This window comes from Rhineura floridana, chromosome 4, assembly GCF_030035675.1.
Source record: "Rhineura floridana isolate rRhiFlo1 chromosome 4, rRhiFlo1.hap2, whole genome shotgun sequence".
NCBI lineage: Eukaryota > Metazoa > Chordata > Lepidosauria > Squamata > Rhineuridae > Rhineura > Rhineura floridana.
The window spans coordinates 34654173-34673748 of record NC_084483.1 but is presented as its reverse complement, the minus strand read 5'-3'; the positions used below and the strand labels follow the sequence as shown (position 1 = coordinate 34673748).

Below are 19576 nucleotides of genomic sequence, written 5' to 3'. Positions count from 1 at the left end.
TTAGGAGAAGAGAAAGTCTGCCAAGTGCAGGTGTTCTTGCAACACTGTAATGGGAAAAACCACAAGGTGGAATTCTCCCTTCCCCATGCACAACCTTTAAAGATACAGAAGACCTCTTGGTTGCCAGGCCAAGCCTCCAAGAGGTCTTCTGTATCTTTAAAAGTTGTGCAGGGGGAAGAGAGAATTCCACCTTGTGGTTTTTCCCATTACAGTGTTGCAAGAACACCTGCACTTGGCTGACTTTCTCTTCTAAAGATACAGGATCAGTCTCAGGCCCTGAACCTGGCAACCCTAATTTACTCCTATGCAATCATGGTTAGGATAGGAAAAACTGACCATGGGTAGGAGGAGGGGGAGGGGGAAGGAACAGATTGGAGTGGGGCAATGGAAGGGAGAGGGGAGAGCAGGTTTGATCATTTGCATACTTATAGAGTTCAATGGTATTTACTCCCGTGCAATCATACTTAAGATAGGTAAAACTATGGAGAGGAGGAAGGGGAGGGGGAGGAGGGGATTGGAAGGGGGAGGGAAGGGGCAAGAGGGAAGGGATAGGAGGGAGAAGAAGGGAGGGTAGGTTTGATCAGTTGCATACTTTTGAGTTCAGTGGGATTTATTTCTGTGCAATCATGTTTGAAAAGGAAACGGATTGCCTTCAAGTCAATCCTGACTTAGCAACCCTATGAATAGGGTTTTCATGGTAAACGGTATGCAGAGGTGGTTTTACCATTGCCTTCCTCTGAGGCTGAGAGGCAGTGACTGGCCCAAGGTCACCCAGTGAGCTTCATGGCTGTGTGGGAATTTGAACCCTTGTCTCCCAGGTCATAGTCTAACTGACCTGGGGGAGGGGCAGGGAGGGTAGGAGGGGGAAGGGAGGAGATTGGGTGGGTGGGAACTGGGCAGAGGGAAGCCCCTTTCCTTTCCAAAAGGAAAACATTGTGAACAGTATCATTGCTTTTCAGGGTTCCCCCCACCGTTTTATTCTACAGCAGACACATGTAGCCTCCCACCCAAATTTAAACCAAAGCTGTCCCTGGCCACATCCACACCAGGCCTTTATTTCACTTTGGATAGTCATGGCATCTCTCAAAGAATCCTGGGAAGTGTAGTTAGTGAAGGGTGTTGAGAGTTGCTAGGAGAGCCCCTATTCCCCTCACAGACCTTCAATCAGAGAGGCTGACTGTTAAACCACTCTGGCCACTGGAGCACTGCCAGGGGAATAGGAGTCTCCTCTCAGCACCCTTCACAAACTACACTTCCCAGGATTTTTTGGGGGAAGAAGCCATGAGTGTCTCAAGTGAAATCAAAGTCTGGTGTGGGTGTGGCCCCTTGATTAGCCAAGCCCAGCAGCTATGAGTCTGGCTTTTAGAACACTGACAGTTGGTTCTTACTGAGTATGCCTGACACTATCATTCAGTTCAATGCAAAATTTCTTCATTTAATTAAAAATCAGCCAGGCATTTTTTTAACTATTAAACTGCAGAAGATGAAGGTCAGAGTATGGGGCAAGGTCAGTAACAGGATTACAGGTACTCTGTGAACATGGGTGATTTTGAATGAATTTCAACAGATTATGAGAACTCTGACAGAACAAAGTCCAAAAGGGCTCTGGGTTTTTTTTTTAGACTTTGAACTCTCTATTCTCTCTGACTGTTTTGTGTATCACCATGAAAATGTAGAGGGTTGTTAAGCACGTGTTTCTGAATTCAGGACTATAAGTTTTGTCAGGTTTTGTTTTGAAATGAGCTTGTGGGAAGCATCAGAATGGCATGGGGGTATTTTCAATTTAACAATGCGGAATGTGAAAAATCCACGCTGGCTATGGTATACAGCCAATAAGAACATTAATCTACAGAGATTATTTTAAAAAGTCTTATTCTAAACATACAAAAACTGAAAACAAAAATCAAATTCACAAAAAGAAGCACTGCAATATGTACAGATCATTTCCAAATAATTTTTTTAGTGTATCTACTGGGTCTAAGGACAAATAGATTTTTTTTTAATCTTCACCAAATTTCAGCACAAACAATACCTGTGTGAGTCTTCATTTGTGTCGGAAATAAAGTTCCTGGAGACTAATGAAATCCACTGGATTCCTGAATGCCCTGGGGGAGTTACCAGCAGGTAACCCTGTTGAAACCCTTGTCACGCTGTGGAACAGCGAGGCATGTCAGGCTCTTGACACGGTTGCCCCCGAGCGCCCTCTCAGGCATTGTGGAGCCCGGTTTGCACCTTGGTACATCAGTGAACCAAGGGCAATGAAATGGGCTGGACAACAGCTAGAATGCAAGTGGCAAAAGACATGCTGTGAGACTGATTGGGCATGAGTAAAGCACCATAACAGTGCCTACTGTGTGGTGGTGAGGGCGGTGAAGAAGGCCCACTTCTCTGCCACCATTGCATCCTCAAGTAGCCGTCCAGTGGAGCTTTTCCATATTGTCAGGGATCTGACACCAATTCCAGGAAATGGAGTTTTAGACCCTTCGGAGGCCCACTGTGAATTGTTTGCAAGGCACTTTGAGGGTAAAGTTGCTCGCCTCCATAGCAATCTTGATGCCCCATCCACATCTACTGTAGTCCCCAGTGAGGTGTCCGGTGCAATGTCTGCTGCAACTTCTTGGGATCAGTTTCAGTTGACGCAGCCTGATGACGTGGACAAGATGCTTGAGACAATGCTGCCAGTAACATGTCAAAGCTTACTGAGTAGCGTTAACCGAGTAGATTCAGGGTGTGGTCAACACATCGTTACAGGGGGGAGTGGTTCCAGCCACCCTAAAAGAGGCAGTGATCTGACCGCTCCTGAAAAAGGCCTCCCTGGACCCATTGGTTTGCCACAACTACCGCACAGTAGCAAATACCCACTTCTTAGGGAAGGTGATTGAGATGGTTGTGGCACAGCAATTGCAAGTACTTTTGGATGAAACAGATTATCTTGACCCACTCCAGTCTGGGTTCAGGCCTGGTTATAGGACTGAATCAGCCTTGGTCGCCCTGGTGAATGACTTATATTGGGAGAAGGACGGGGTGTGTGTGCGACCCTGTTATTCTTACTTGGTCTCTCAGCAGCTTTTGATACCATTGACTGTGGTATCCTTCTGGGCTGACTTGGTGAGATGGGTATTGGAGGCACTGTTTTACAGTGGTTCTGATGCTATCTCCAAGGTTGTTTTCAGAGAATGGCATTGGGTGATTGTTTTTCTGCCCCCTGGCAGTTGTGCTGTGGAGTGCCACAGGGTACCATCTTGTCCCCCATGCTGTTTAACATCTGTATGAAGCCCTTGGGAGCAGTCAGCAGGAGATTTGGGGTGAGGTGTCACTGATGATACCCAGCTCTATTTCTCTGTAACATCTGAATCAGGAGAGGCTGTGCAAGCCCTGGACCAGTAACTGGACTCCGTGGTGGGCTGAATGAGGGTCAATAAACTGACTCTGAATCCTAGCAAGATGGAGGTGCTGTAGGTTGGTGGTTCCCGAGTTCGGGTAAGTGGTCAGTTGCCTGCTTTGGATGGGGCCGTACTCCCTCCGAAAGAGCAGGTCCGTAGTCTGCGGGTGCTCCTGAATCCATCTTTGTGGATGGGTCTGGGGAGTGATTAACGCTTCACTGGAGGAGGGGAGGTACCATCTGCCTTGAAAAAGTGCTTTCCCTCCTTAAGAGGACCTTTCTGAAGTGTTAAACAGCTATCTCCCAGTGGCAAATATTCCCAAATATCCAAATATCACCTTTGGGCAAGGTGCTCGAGAAGGTGGTGGTGGTATAGGTTCAAGCATGCTTAGAGGAAACTGATTACTTGGATCCGTTCTAGTCTGGCTTCAGGCCTGAAACCGCCTTGGTCGCCCTGGTTGATTATATCTGTTGGGAGAGATTGGCGGAAGGCAACCCTGCTTATTCTCCTTGATTTCTCAGCAGCTTTTGTTGACCATAGTATCCTTCTGAAGTGTCTCAGGGAGGTGGGGGATACTGTTCTTCAGTGATTCCGCTCATACGTCCAGAGCTACTTCCAAAAAGTAGTTATGGGAGGCTACTGTTCAGCACCATGGGCAGTATCCTGTAGTGTTCTGCAGGATTCCATCTTGTTCCCTGTGCTATTTAATATCCTTATGAAGCCACTGGGAGCTGTCATCAGATTTGGAGTGAAGCGTCATCAGTATGCAGTTCACACCCAGCTCTACCTTTCTGTTCCATCTGAAATAGGAGAGGCAGTTGAGATGTTGGACCAGTGCTTGGAGGCAGTGATGGACTGGATGTTGGCCAATAAATTGAGGCTGAATCCTGAAAAGACAGAGGTGCTATGTGTCCAGAGTTCTCATGTCTGGGAGGTGGGGAAATGGCTTGTTCTGGATGGGGTTGCACGCCCCTAGAAGAAGCAGGTCCACAACTTGGGGATACGCCTTGATCCAACATTGTCACTAGAGGCTCAGGTGGCCTCAGTGGCTAGGCATGCTTTTTTCCAGCTCTGGCTGGTTTGCCAGTTTTGGACCTTTTTGGACACAGATGACTTGGCCACAGTATTCCATGCTCTGGTAACTTCCAGACTGGATTTTTGCAATGTGCTCTACATGAGGCTGTGCTTGAAAGCAACTTGGAAACGTCAACTGGTTCAAAATGCAGCAGCCAGATTACTGGCTGGGGTTCCCTTAAGTATGCATATAGCCCGTTTTAAAACAGCTACATTGGTTGCCAGTTCATTTCCAGGCCCAAATCAAAGCGCTTACCTAGAGTTTAAGGTCCTAAATGACTTAGGCCCCAAATATCTGAAACACTGCGCCCTTCGCTACAGACCCTCTTGGGTGTTGAGATCAGCAGAGTACCTTTTGGTAATTCCACCACGCTCAGAAGCGCGGGGCGGGGGGTGGTGGCCTGGGAGGCTTTCTTTGTGGCCACCCCTAAGTTGTGGAATTATCTCCCCACTGAGGTGCTGCTGGCACCTTTGCTGTAGTTTTCAGTGAATGCTAAAGACACTTATTTTTACCCTGGCCTTTGACTCCCGAGATGTAGTTTTAGGACCCACCTTATTTTTTATAATCTTGTGATTTTATATTGCTTTTAACTGTTTTTAGTGATGTATTTTAAAATTGTTATAAACTGCCCTGGGACCTTTGGATAAGGGCAGGTAATAAAATAATAAGAAAACATTAAATTTCAGTTATAGCCATTATCACATTAGCCATATTAAAGGCTAATGTACAAATAAGGGGATGCAGAAGTGTGCTACTGTCCCACCACCGCCACCACAGGAGCTGTCTGGCCAAGCTTCCGCAGGTTAGAAGGTACCGTTGGCTGTGGAGCAGAGCCTCCTCTGTGTGATCAAGAGACTCACTCCCCTGCCAGAGCCTCCACAAAGTCCTCCTTCAAACCTTGGCCAAACGTGGAGGGGGCAGAGTCAGGGAGGTGCATGATATTGGAGGTGGGACCAAGAGGCATGGGCTCCTGTTAGCTCTTCCTACAGAAAACTAATGACTGAAAGGACTTATATGTGTAACCTTATGTGTTGGAGGTTCTGGAGGCATTGCCTGGAGCCTAGCCCTTGTCTGGCTCTTAAATGCTGCTGTGATTGAAGGGCTTCAGGGTTGCAGGCGATTTGTTTCAGTGTTTTGGGGTGAGTGGATCAACGGTCACTTTCTGCTCCTCTCCTTTCCGTGACCATTACTTCCTCTTTTATTTCTTTTTCTAGCTACTTGTAACTATTTCCAGGAGCATTTTTTCTTCTTTTGCTCCATCAGATTTGCACAAAAACAGAAAACTGCCCAAGCAAACCACATAAAAATTTCTACACCAGAGGCAGCAATCTGAAGTGTGCTGAGAAGTTACCTTTCTTTTCTACCTGCTAGTAAGGGTTCATCAGGAGTTTTGCCATTTATGTATTTCTGTTGATCCCTCAGATTTGTACAAGACTGGAAAACTGTATAAGCAAATGGCACCAGACAAATATCTATATTTATAATTTTTTGATCCCTCCAATTTGCACAAAACCAGAAAACTGTATAAGCAAATTTACAATTGCCTATGTACTTTTGCACAGTTCTTATGGGGGATTAAAAAAAATCCACACTGCCCTGGGGGTGCTTCATTGGCATAACAGAATCAACAAATTAGAAGGGGGGGTCAAACACAAAAGGAAATGCCTACTGGTATGAATGGAAAGACCAGTGTTGACACTTATATACAAATTTAAATACCTGTAGGTGTGCACTGCTCCAAATAGAGGGAAATGTGGATTAACAGCTAATACAGCCCAGAGAGTGGCTGTATACAGTACTATAGCCAGCAGATTTTTCGCATTCTGCAATATTAAATTGAAAATACCTCCATGCCATTCTGTTGCTTCCCATAAGCTCATTTTGAAACAAAATCTTACAAAATTTATAGTCCTGAACTCAGAAATACTTGCTTAACAACTCTCTGTATTTCATGGTGGTACACAAAACATTCAGAATCAAGAGTTCAAAGTGTAAAACGGGGGGGGGGGAATCCAGACCCATTGGGACTTTTTTCTGTCAGTGGTCTCATAATTTGTTGAATCAGCCATGTTCAAAGTACCTGTAATCCTATTACTGACCTTGCTCCACACTGACCTTCATCTTCTGCAGTTTAAAACTTAAAAAAATGCCTGGCTGATTTGTAATTAATTTAAGAAATTTAACATTGGAGTCTATGACAGGTCAGGCATGCTCAGAAAGAAAAAACTTGCAGCATTCTAAAAGCCAGACTAACAGCTGTTCGGCTTGGCTAATCAGGGGGCACACTCATGCCATACATTTATTCCACTTTTAACAGTCCTGGACTCCCCAACAGAATGCTCAGAGGCATGTTACCAAATTCTTCCAAGCTACACAGCAAGTGGACTGGACTGGACTGTGAACGACCAACCCAAATTGTTTTTGCATTTTGAGAAATTTGTAGGGCAGTACCGTACCTCAGAGAGGAGGTCAGGGCTCCTGCTCCCCTGGTACATTCACTATAGCTGCCCAATTTCCCTGCTTTTTGAAGTTTGATAGAAATATCTGTTGGCTATAGGTATGTCCTTAAACTACAAGGGTTTTTTGTGTCTTAGTGAATATGCTCAAATGTGGACATGTCCCCAGAGAAGACTGGAAAATATAAGAGCTATTGAGAAGAGCTATTGATTCATTTAAAAGTAACCATACTTGGTTTATTCTAATATATTAACTTGAATGAAATCCAGTGAAACAGCACATAGCCATAGGATAGGAATCTCTAGATCTGACCATTCAAGCTTTAAAATGGCTCTTACTTCCAGTTATAGATTGGGGAAACAGCCACAATGAGATAAGAATGGATGACCCATTGCAATAGTCATTCAAAACAGATTTGCCTTCACAGAATTTAATGTTCTGTGAACATGTAAGTACCACTTTTAAAAACCCACATACTCTTATATTTAAAAGCTAACTTTTATACACCAGCAGCATTTACTCAATCACTAAACAATCTATTATTTTGATTTCAGGAACAGGTCTTCCATTCTGCCTAGCTGCTCCTATAAGAAGAAAAGCTTATCGGAAGGAAGTATATTCTAACTGTGCTCGAAATTGCTGTTCAGATGAACACCTTGTTAATGATTTCCCCAACTGCTGTCGAGGCTGTAGTGTCTCATTCTCAACTATGACTACCTGAGTAGTGTCCCAATGTGTACAAAACCTTCAACACAAGAAGCTTGATTGAAATAATTAAAATAGTAAGTACGTGCACATATGGTGGAATCCAATTCAGAACTACCATTCATAGTACTGAACAAATTCTTCAACCAGTCTTGAAAACGCAACTCAGCCTCTTCTAAGTTGTCTCAATTAAATATTGGCCATTTTTCCACACAAGCTTCACAGAGAACATTTTTTATTTTTCACCAGAGCAAACCAAATAATCTATACAAAATGTTGTGCCTGGACCACTTACAGAAATTCTGTATTCAAATGATAGTTCATTGACATTTCTACCATTTAAGCAGCCTTGCACTGGATTAAAATTTAGATAGCCAAGAACCAGGAGATATTTGACATACTTTAAATGGGATATACAAGCCTTGTTTCAACGATCCCTTTATTTTTGTGTGTGTCTTATAGTTAAGTGGTCAAAAGATCAAAGGCAAAAAAAAAACAAGCAGCAGGCATTGAGAGCCAGCATGAGAGAACTACCTTGGCTGCTGCTGAAAGACATACACTACGTAGAAATGTCAAACTTACATAAATTTCAAGCCCAGAGCAAGTGACAACTGAACAAAACTTTAAAATTTATTCAACCCAGGTTTTAGTTCATATATAGCAAAGAACAGCTACCCAGTTATTTCAATAGACTTTATTGTAAAACAGTCAGGTCACAATACTACGTCCAGACCATTCTGCCAGTTACACAAGCTACAAATGCTTGCTTGACAGTCAAGGATCAGTTTTAGTAGCATACTTGAGAAGTGAATAAAAATCCATATAAAACAATATTCAAATAGTTTCCATAGGAACACAGATAAATGTGACCATCCTGTCTCCTAGTTGTCTATTCCATTACATTTACGCCACCCCGGCCTTTCAAAACAATTAAAAATTCTAGCAAAAATTAAGTTAATGGTCCCCAAAGCCCCAAAAATCCATTCCTAACCTTGCATGTTAGACAAAACTGTATCTATACATTAATGCTAGCTGAAGCACAAGCTGCTGGACAGTGTTCAATCCCACTTTCCCAGGCACAAGACAGTGGCAAAGTGACATCCTGCTCTTCCACCTCAGCTTGAAAACCTTGCTCCTTTATCTGTTCCATCAATTGCCTAATAAGGGGGGGAAAAGAATGAGTAAGTAATCTAGATATAATCAGCCTCTAGTAAGTTTCAAGTACACACATTAGCTTCCAAAATTACTGATTAGGCGGGACATTTATAGAACATGGCTGTGTGTGCACTCTGTGCTAATCTCTCACTAGATTCTGCTCATAAAAACAAAGCAGGATTGCAGCCAGTATAAATGATTCTCTTCTTCCTAGCCATGGAAAATTAATAAACCTTATTTTGAAATTGCTCATTGCTCATATCCTGAGGATATTTTTAAAATCATGCCAAGATTGTCAAACAGGTAAATTCTGCACTCAATATAGTTTCTGCACTTGCATGTAACTGTGAGAGAGAGTCATAATCGTAAAGCAAGTCTTCCAAACAAGAGCAATGATACCTTGTACTAGAGAAGACAGAGGAAAATTGGCCTGGTTCACCCAGAATGTTAAAATTATGGTTTAACGTGCATTACTGCTTCATTCCTCCCCCCAGCCTCCCTGGGGGAGAAAGCAAGCCAGTCTGGTTTGTTGCAAGGTGTGAACCCAGGCTCATGGTTTGTTTCCTCCATGAATGGAAGCCAAGGTTTGTTCTTGGCTTACCACTCATGGTCTGTTTAGAAGAAGTGAACCACAAATCTCCCTTCACAACTCACAAAAAAACAAACTCTGGCTTGTTTTCTTCCCCACGTGACAGTCAGATGTGGGAAAGGAGCACACATGTTAAAATAAACTATGGATTAAGAGTGCATGGAAACAAGGCGACTAAGTAATTTAGCCTACCAAAGAATCCCAATATGTTTTATGCACTTGGAGTTGTCCGAGTGCTCTTCTGCTCTTTTCAAAGTAATCTACATAAGCTTTTCTCAAACAGTGCTTTACGTACACTTTGCCTGAGTCACATTTAAGCGTGACCTTTATTAAAAGCAAAGTTAAAAAGCATAGAAGGAAGAATTACTAACCACGCTGGCCTTGACATCACATAGTGTATTGTTGGCCTCTGGAATCCATTGAAAGTAGAAGCGGCTGCCACAGTGTAGGCACCCATGTTTTCAAACAGCATCCAATCCCCAACCTGCAATTCTGGCAGCCCACAGCGCTCAACAATGCGATCCAGGCCATCACAGGTTGGTCCCCATATGCTGCAGGAATAGTATCTTTCATCTGGCTTAGGTCTCTGAAAATAGTTTAAATTTTAAGTAGTTACTACATACATACTGTCACAGCGCAGTTGTACAGTTGTGCATAAGATGGTCTTTGGAATTTGTTCCATTACTACATCATGCCAAGATCAGTTAGAGGTCTATATTATGCCAGCTCTGCAAGAACCACAACCTTTTATTTCTCTGGTATAGATAAATATACCAGAATAAGTATATGGGTTTAGGGGTAAAATGGGCTTAGGGGTAAAACTATGCTTTATATATAAAACAGTAAATAATAAAATACAACACACACACACCTTTTGCAAAACTGGTTTAACATGTGCATGATCATACAGGATGCAGTTAAAAGATCCATATACCCCATCATTTACATAGTACATAAGAGTTTTGTCATTTGGTTCTTCTTCATCTATTCAGGGGAGAAAAGGGAAGAATATTAGAATTGAGCAATTTGCTAGATATATACAGAAAAGCCCATTCCAACATTCTATCGTACTTTGCCATTACCATGAACACCAATCTAGGATAGTGCTACATTCACGGCCAAAGTCATCAGGAAGGTATTTAGCTCTCATTCGAGCTTTAATTTCACCCATATAAATGAATAGCTCTTGTTCACATTTTTATAGAGAAAGCAAAACATCAACTGCCCTCCACACCAACACTAATTGACTGCCACCCCCTTCAGGGGGCTCCCCCCCCCCAATCAGTTATGAGTATCACAGTGAAATCAAAGCTTGGAGTTATCAGCTAGATAATACATACCATCAGATCCAGTTTGCTCCTTTATTACAACTTTCTTTGCAATTACGTTAACAGCCAGTGTAAAAGCTGATGCAACATAGTATCTGCCAGGCTCCGCAATAATTCTCACTCCAGAATCAGAAGGAAAATACTTGTCCAAAGCCGGATTGATTACATTTGTTATCTTTTTTCAAAAAATATAAAAGTGGGTCATTACTAGTTAACCAATAGGAATACTGCATAAACAATGAGCTTTTAGGCAAATTGTGCAGAGGAATTCCACTGTATATCCCCTTTTCTTTAACCAGTTTTCACCAAGAAAGATACTGGCACTACATATTGGCTGCAAGGAACTGGTGGATCAGAATCCATCAAATGACTTCCTATGCAATTTGAACCCCCAATTTTACCTCTATAAAACCTTTTAGCGCTGTTTCAGCTATATACATTCTGACTGCTCAAATGAACTAGATGGGGAAAGATGGGTTTAGATTGCAATTCAAACCCCTTCTGCACTGGGGGGGGGCTGAGAATTGGGCAGAGATGTCCCTCCACCCAGAGTGACTCCAGCATCACTCTGTTGGTGTGGAGCTCCCAGCAGGGCCAGCTCCAGGCACCATAGCCCACAGATACCCTCCGATACAGGCGGTGCTGGGCTAACAAGCTTGCCCATGCCCCCCCACTTACCTCTCGTGTCATGTGAATGATGTGTCCACACAGCTCACATGCCTGCCAAGATGACGGCAGGGTCATCAGCCCCATAGGGAAGCCCCTGCACCATCTTGTGTGATGGCAGGCAGGCATGCACACACAGCATTCACACTGACAGGCAAGGTAGGCAGGGCATGTGTGCAGGCTTATTTGATGACTGCGCTGTCTGTATTGGGGGGCACCTGGGAGCTCCTTCTCCGTGTTGGGGTCAGGTTCTAGGACCCAACACTACCATGGATCACGGAATGGGAGCACTACCCTCCCACCCTAAAAAGGGGCTCCTTGGTCAGGGCCCAACCTGGCCACACTCTCTGGCTCCCAGTTCTATCCACAGTAGTCTGCAGAGAGCCCAGAACAGGGTGCTTTTGGAGAAGCAACAGGCTAAGCCAGCCCCACTGCCATCAATTGAGAGCACCAGGCTGGATCACTGCACCAGCTCCAGGCTAGCGCAGCAATGTAAATGCCCCTACTTCCACCCTAGTGTTAACAATGGGTTTGTGGATGCAGCAGTAGCTCTGTCCTTCCATCACGCTCTACCTCTCCTTATCAGGGTTTTGGATTGTCCTGCTCTCTCTTTACCCTGTCCACAAAAGCTAGTGTTATTTCATTTTACTGCATAACAGCGTACCATTTACAGTAGCTGCATAGTTCAAGACTAAGGTTTGTTATTTTGCAGCAAAACACAGAACTGGAACAGACATACATGGCAGAATTCCTGTAAGCACTTTTTCAAGGAGAACACTTTTGGTATTGTCATCTTAGCAGTACAGAGTATATACCATAGCAAGTAAACTTCTACTGTAAATTATGTATCCACAATGTCTCCCAGAACCTGATGCTGCTGTGCAGCAAACACTTTCAGCTTGAAAATTATGATGTAGATTGCTTCTCATTTCAAGTACATCAGGAGAGGCAAGGTAAAATTTCCTTCATAACGCGACTGAAATTATTATTCCTATTAAAGCTGTAACTCAGTACAAGTGGTTTTGTACTTGTAAACCGCTTAGAAACCACATTGATAATGAAGTAGTATGTATGTTTTTTAAAAAAATCAAGTTGCCATCAAACCTGGTGAGCTCACTCTAACAATATTCTAACCCAGGGGCCACAAACCCTTTTGGGCCCATGAAGAAACTGTCATGGGCACCACATACACACATACAGTAACCAAGCACATGCTGCAATCTGTTGTACTGGCTACAATACTTTCTATTGGGCACATATGTGCTCTGCTTATGACCCTTATATCAACATCTTTTGCCACATAATAGCGAAATCCCCTCCATGTCAGTTGGAAGAGGATGATGTCAATTGTAGTTCAACATCATCTGGAGAGCAAAGGTTGAAAAACACTGTCCCAAAGATTCACAAAGAAAGACAATTAGGGCTACATACCTCTTCAAACTTAAGTTTTACATCTTCAGAGCCAGGGAAACCACCACCAATATCAAGCAGGTACATGTTGAAACCAAGCTCAGCCTAAAATACAGAAATATTGATTAAAATGCTATTATTATTATACTTAATTACCCACCCTTCACCCTGATGTTACAATTTAAAACACATCCTTAAAAACAATTTTAAAAACTTACAATCACTAAGGGTTTGTGGACTAGTGAAGCAAACAAATAAGGATACAAACAATCCTCATAAACCACCGATAATTTGAACTAATCTAAGTTAGCTGTTTAGACCATGTAAGTATACCAAGTATTGTTGTTGCTGTTGTTATGTGCCTTTAAGTTGATTACGACTTATGGCGACCCTATGAATCAGTGACCTCCAATATCATCTGCCGTGAACCACCCTGTTCAGATTTTGAAAGTTCAGGTCTGTGGCTTCCTTTATGGAATCAATCCATCTTGTTTGGCCTTCCTCTTTTTCTACTCCCGTCTGTTTTTTCCCAGCATTGTTGTCTTTTCTAGTTAATCATGTCTTCTCATTATGTGTCCAAAGTATGATAACCTCAGTTTCATCATATTAGCTTCTAGTGACAGTTGTGGTTTAATTTCTTCTAACACCCAATTACAGTAGGGCCCTGCTTTTCGTCGTTCTGCTAATATGGCGGTTTTCAATTATAGTAGGGCCCCACTCATACAGCATTTGTTCTGCTTTTTTGGGTGTCATTTTACTGTCAGTGTTCCACTTTTCGGTGATTTTTGCTTTTCGGTGGGGGTCTGGAACCTAACCTGCCATATGAGTGGGGCCGTACTCTATTTGTCTTTTTTGCAGTCCATGGTATGCAAAAAGGTCTCCTCCAACACCACATTTCAAATGAGTTGATTGTTACTATATGAAATGCTCTTAAAATGTACTTACTCCCATATCAAAGACACAACGGGCATCAGAAATAGCTTGCACAAATGTCTCAGGATCTGTACAGCCACTTCCAACATGGAAACTACAAGAGATGGGTTAAGTTAGTGGGCAAGCTTTTTAATGAAGGCAAATTTAAAAGGCAGCAAGCACACCATTTCTTCTACACAGCATTGCTACTCACCTGACTCCGATAACATCAATATCAAGCTCTTTCGCTCGCTCAAGCAGCAACCTGCTGGTTTTTAGTGTGGCTCCAAACTTAACACTCAGGCGGCAAATTGCCTTTGAGTCATCTGTTGCAATGCGCAAGACCAGCCTAGAGAACATTTTAGAACCCATTGTAAGCACATTTGCTTTTATCTGTGAACACACATTTGTATTTGAACTATACTTAAGGCAAGTTCCTCTGAGGAATATAACATATACAGATTGTCATAAAATAGAGTGTCACGGGTTCTTACTTTGCTTTTGGATGGGCTCTTGCAACTTTCATCAGCTCAACTTCACTATCAAAAGTCATCATCTGCACACCATTATTTGCAGCATGCTTAATTTGAGAGACTTGCTTGCATGGATTTGCATATATTATACGCTCTGGAGGCACACCAGCACTCTGGACCAGCTGTATTTCAGTCTGAAAAAGAACAATTTATTAGTTCACACTCTATTCACCAGAAACGCTTTGTCCAGAAACAGACAACTGGAATCAAAGGCAAATAATTTAATTTCTAACACACAGTATTTAAGCAAATCATTCAAAAGTCAGACACTTACTTTACTGGCACAATCAAATCCTGCCCCAAGAGCAGCCAGAGTCTTCACTATAGCTATGCTGTCATTACATTTGACGGCATAGAAAGGAGATACCCTAGGGAGGGCTTTGTACCATCGCAAATGTTTTTTGAGAATATCCCCAAGGTCAGCAACATAAAATGCATCTTTGTCATCCTGGGGACAAAGAAAACATTTATCAGCCAATATACAGTTGCCTACTGTTGATATTACAACAGCAGTAAGAGTAAGTTTAGTATAAAACATTTTTAAATAGTTAAGCTATCTGTCATACTCACTGAGGAAGAAACTTCATTTATTTTTTGGTCTACAATATCCTTTGCAGTAAAGCCTTCATCAAGGAAAGTAAAATTGAATTCTTCACCACTGAAGTCATTCATCTTGCTTGATGTTCAGTTATGGCACCAAAGAGATTTTCAATGAAAAACTGTGAAAACATAGAAAAGAGTTTATTCGCTCTCCCTTCCATCACAGTCAAAACAGCCGCTTAGCAAGCCAACTTTCACAACCTGACTAAGATGCAATTTTGAAGGAAACTACTTCTAGCTGTGCTTCTAGGGAGAGTCTCCAGGAAAGCAAGATCTTGAAATAGGAAATCAACCCTTATGCCCGTTAGCAGTCACCATAATGGTGAAGTGATCTGAATGAGAAAAGGCTTTTAGGTTTCTACCACATTTATGCCAGATTGTGTCTTTTAAGGAAATCAGACATAGGAGGAGCCTGAATAAACCAGTACCAAAAAGACTGAACTTTAGTGAATTTCACATTGACGTTACAATAGGTACTAGTAGGAAGACAGCGCCAGAACTTCCTATGTTTGCCTGTTGTTTCCACTAGTAAAGAAGAAACCTGCTTACAGGTGGACATAGGCAGTACAACTTAGTAATTTGTACCTGTTTCTGCCATTCTGCAGTTTTCTCAGGTGACTTGATCAGCCTCAAGTTCTCCATGGAGTTTTTAATGAAGCTATTAAAAAAGCCAACTGAACTGTCACTTGAGAATTTCATCTGGTATTGCTTTGACTCAACTAAAGGGGGAGCCTAGACTATGGGGGGGGGAAAGAAGCATGTGTGAGGCACTGAGAATACAGCTGCCAAACACATAGTCTATGTTGGTCATTCAGAAGGAGTCTAAGTATACGGTAGGGCCCCGCTTCCCAGCGCTTTGCTTCCCGGCGTTCCGCTAATGCGGCGGCTTTCATTCCCCGTTTTAAAGCTGATTTGGCGTTTTTGCAGCATTTTCACGCAATGCGCCCCATTATACTCAATGGGGTTCCGCTTTACGGCGATTTCCACTTTACGGCGGGGGTACGGCAGGCACACAGGCACGATGGAAAAAAACTGGTTGACAGAAAAATGAAGGAGAGGAGGCACTCTGCACCAGGTGGAGGTTACAGACTGAGGATCAAGAAGCAGCCTCGTGCACTGATTTTGTGCACTAAAGACAGCCTGTTTCTTTACTCTAGCACTACAGATTTAAGGCTGCATGACTTAAGCATGCGCCATTAAAGACAGTGGGACTTTTCCAAGTAAATATGCATAGCAACATGCTGCACATGCTGTAATCCTGCTGTCACTCCAAATGAATAACAGCACACATTTGCACACAACTTGCTGATAAAAAGCACTATAAAGCTAAATGATGGCATTAAACAGCTTGATCCTCTCTGGTTCAGTGTGATGCAGGAAACCTGCAAGAAGACCTGCAGGGCATAATGTTAAAACATCCCTGCCACGTCCAGGCTCTTAACAGTGAACAGCAGATGTAGAGATCCCAGGGGATGAAAGGCATAATTGGGAACAAGGCTACTAATGCAACACAGAAGCAACATGCTGTTGTGCCAGCACAGCCTCTGTGCACAATTCTCCAGCCCAACCTACTTCAAAGATGGATAAAAAGCAATTTATGCAGGAATTCACAGATACATTCTACCATGCCATTAATGAAACAGTCACAGGAAATAGAGAATGGCATTGTAAAAGTCTCAAAGAGACTAAACAAACATAAATATAAAATAAATAAAAGGAGTATAATGTTTTATATTTAATGAGCTAAATTATTTATTGATTTTAATTGCATAAACAAACAATGCTTTACTGTTTTTTGCAATTCTTCCATTGTAAGCAACTTTGGGAGGATCTATGATCTTGAAAAGTAGCACAGAAATAATTTAAACAAATGAAATACAACAATGTACATGTCAGAAATAAAACTCAATTTCCCATTTATTATCAAGGAACCACAAAATAGTATCACTAAAATTATTAGTTGTGCTTGAATTCCTTATTCTCATGCTGCTCAGTCTACTACTTGACCCAAGATTTCCATATCTGAAATCCCCATTCACAGACTGGAAGGCAAAGAGAACAGATGAGAGAATGTCTAGGCTAGGAATAAAAAGTACCACAGATTGACATTACTAACATGACAGCACGCACAAATGATTTTAGAATGTATTTGCTGCAATCTCTATTGAACCACAGTGAAACAGCTAAGATTCTGTAATACTGAATGCTTTTTAAATATTTGACCCATATTTTGAAAGTGCATCTTAGCAACCAACCAAGAATACTGAAAAACAGTAATTTCACCAAAGAGGCATGGTAAGCAAAATTTTAAACATACCTCTATTGGCTCAACCTTTTTCTTTTTTTAATTACAGCTGTCCTTGCATCAATTCTTTTTAGCCTGAATTCTAAGCGTAACTGGAGGCATGTTCACCAGTATCAATAGACTTCCAATTATATACCCAGAGAGCTTCGGCTATGGGGCGGTATACAAATGCAATAAATAAATATAATCACAACAGACTATGAACTCCGGTAAAATTCCCATGGTGGACAAACCCAACGTAAACTGAACATATCACTTTTTGCTGTAGATTCTAACTTCTTATCAAATATAATAGAACAACAGACATTCAGATATGCGTGTGTACACATACTACTTCAAATACAAAAGAAGCAAAGCCTTTATGTAAAACATTCCAAGCAAATCCATACTGCATTTTAAGATGTATTCCTTAAAATAACCCAAACTGAAGTATTTCCCTACCCTTCCCAATAGCATCACATATGCTTGCTCAACAGCTATCATCAGCACCATCAGTTAAATCACTAAATATTCCTAGACCTGTAGAAGTCACTGTTTACAGCAATAAAATTAGCACAAAGGCCCTATTTAGAAGAAAGGCCAGCCATAAGCTGAGGTGATTCACATTTGAAAAATGTTGTTTACTAGCCATCTCCTTTGCAGTCTATACCTAGCCATCTCCTTTGCAGTCTATACCTAGCCATCTCCTTTCCAGCCTTCAGCTGAGTAGCAATGGGGATGGCAGCTGTACACCAGACAGACAATTTGTGCAACCCAAGCAGGGCCTCCCTGCGCCCTGCCTTGCACGTGTCTGTCGCCACTTTTGCCAGATCTCCTAGCAAATGCTGTTGAAGCAGCTCAGGCTTTGTCTGCTTTTTCTGCACATGTGTGTGCATGCCAAAGACGGCCAAGTGCTACCTCCTCCTTCTCAAACTGACACAGTTAACTGTGGCAGGATGTGAAGGGGTGGAGCAGAGATATCAAGAACAGTGTTGTATCTGCAGTGTCCTTTTATATTGAAGAGGAGACGAGGGAATGGGTTGGCCAAGTCTGTGGCTGGGTAACCCAGTTCGGACTGACTTCTTGAGCTCATGGCATCAGGAGTGCCAACTTTCAGGACGGAAATAAATTCAATAGGCAACATCCCAACTTCTCATTCTCCATGTGAGACTTCACTTGATCACCAGCTGTTCGGGCTAGCAGCTGCCCCGTTATTTCAGCTTTCAGTTTTTTAAGATTTTCCCCACCACCACGACCCCCTTGTTCCAGTGCTTTTGCCGCAATGAAACTGAAAAGGAGCAACCACCGCAGTATCGTCTCTACGGAAGAACAGCCAGCACTTTCAAACACAAACGGATCTCTATCACCTCCCCCCCCCCGCCCCAGAAAAGTAGTCATCCTCTTTACTGCTCTTTATCAGAGCAATGAGGGGGGGGGGCAAAACAAAAGCGTGGGGTGGGCGGGCGCTTAGAACAGAACTTTCAACATGTGACTATTAAGGCAGAGCCTCATCAGCCCCCAAATTAACACCAAGCCTTGTTTGGGGAGAGGAATAAATTGTTTCCGAGCACGATTATTATTAGAATCTCAGTGGGATGATTCTATTTGTTTAGTTATTTAGGATATAGTCCTTTTTAAGAAAATGGGGCGAAAATGAACAAGGGTATTTTTTTTTTTTAAAAAGCTAAAAATCCAAGCCGTTAATCAAAAGAGCGATGGCGTCTGGGAAGTTTTTACAAACATTGTTTTCACCTTAAAACCCACATTCGTCCTTAAATCTCGTCCTGAGGCTCCCTTTGCCTTCCACGCCACAACGCCGAAGTGGACACCCTCACTCCCCCCCAGATCGACCGGCCTGGCCTGCTTGTTTCTCTTCCACCCACCCCGTCCACGTGGCCAACTGCCTGTTTAGGCCGGTCTTCTCCCTTGCTCACCTCAGTGTGTTGTAGCGGCGGCAGCAGCTTCTTGTTCTTCAGCGACAGCAGCAGCAGCCTCTTCTACCCTGCGCGGCAGCCGGTGGGGATCAACGGGCGGGTTAGCCTGTCCCGTCACGCTCCCTGGTCTTGGAAACCACCGGCTACTATCCGAGAAGGGGCCGGAGCTGGTCGCCGCCCACCGCCGCGCAGGATAGCAGCTGCTGCTGCTGCTGTGGCCGCTTCAGCGTCTTCGCCTGACAAAGCCTTGAGAGCGCCGCAGAGCCTGTATTTATAGGCCCGTCCTCGTCTCCATGACAACACACCAGCTCAAACCAGCCCCGATCGGCTACGACCGGGCCGCAGCCTTCGCCAACCGCTATTATGACGTCAGGCAAGCGGTGGCGAACGCGAGCGTGGCAAGCCAGGAGATATGAGATCCTCGTCCCCGCCCCTCTTCAAAAAAAAAGAAAAAAAGGGGGAATGATTGAAGGAGGGAGGGGGGAAATGACAAACGCCCCTCACGCTTCCACGTTCATTATTAGAATTCTCCAAGGAGGAGGGGG

At 43.1% G+C, this 19576-nt stretch overlaps 1 protein-coding gene across 1 annotated transcript; it reads right to left on the bottom strand.

Moving 5' to 3' along the window:
• Positions 1–8299: 8299 nt before the first annotated feature.
• On the bottom strand, positions 8300–19357 carry ODC1 (ornithine decarboxylase 1). The gene is made up of 11 exons (XM_061622779.1): positions 19032–19357; positions 14784–14932; positions 14488–14661; positions 14175–14347; positions 13895–14029; positions 13714–13795; positions 12790–12873; positions 10705–10867; positions 10236–10348; positions 9736–9950; positions 8300–8777 (listed from the first exon to the last, which is right to left on the bottom strand). Exons 2-11 carry the CDS (start codon positions 14883–14885, stop codon positions 8636–8638), a joined length of 1383 nt encoding a protein of 460 aa, XP_061478763.1. The 5' UTR covers positions 14886–14932; positions 19032–19357; the 3' UTR covers positions 8300–8635.
• Between the last annotated feature and the right edge of the window lie 219 nt (positions 19358–19576).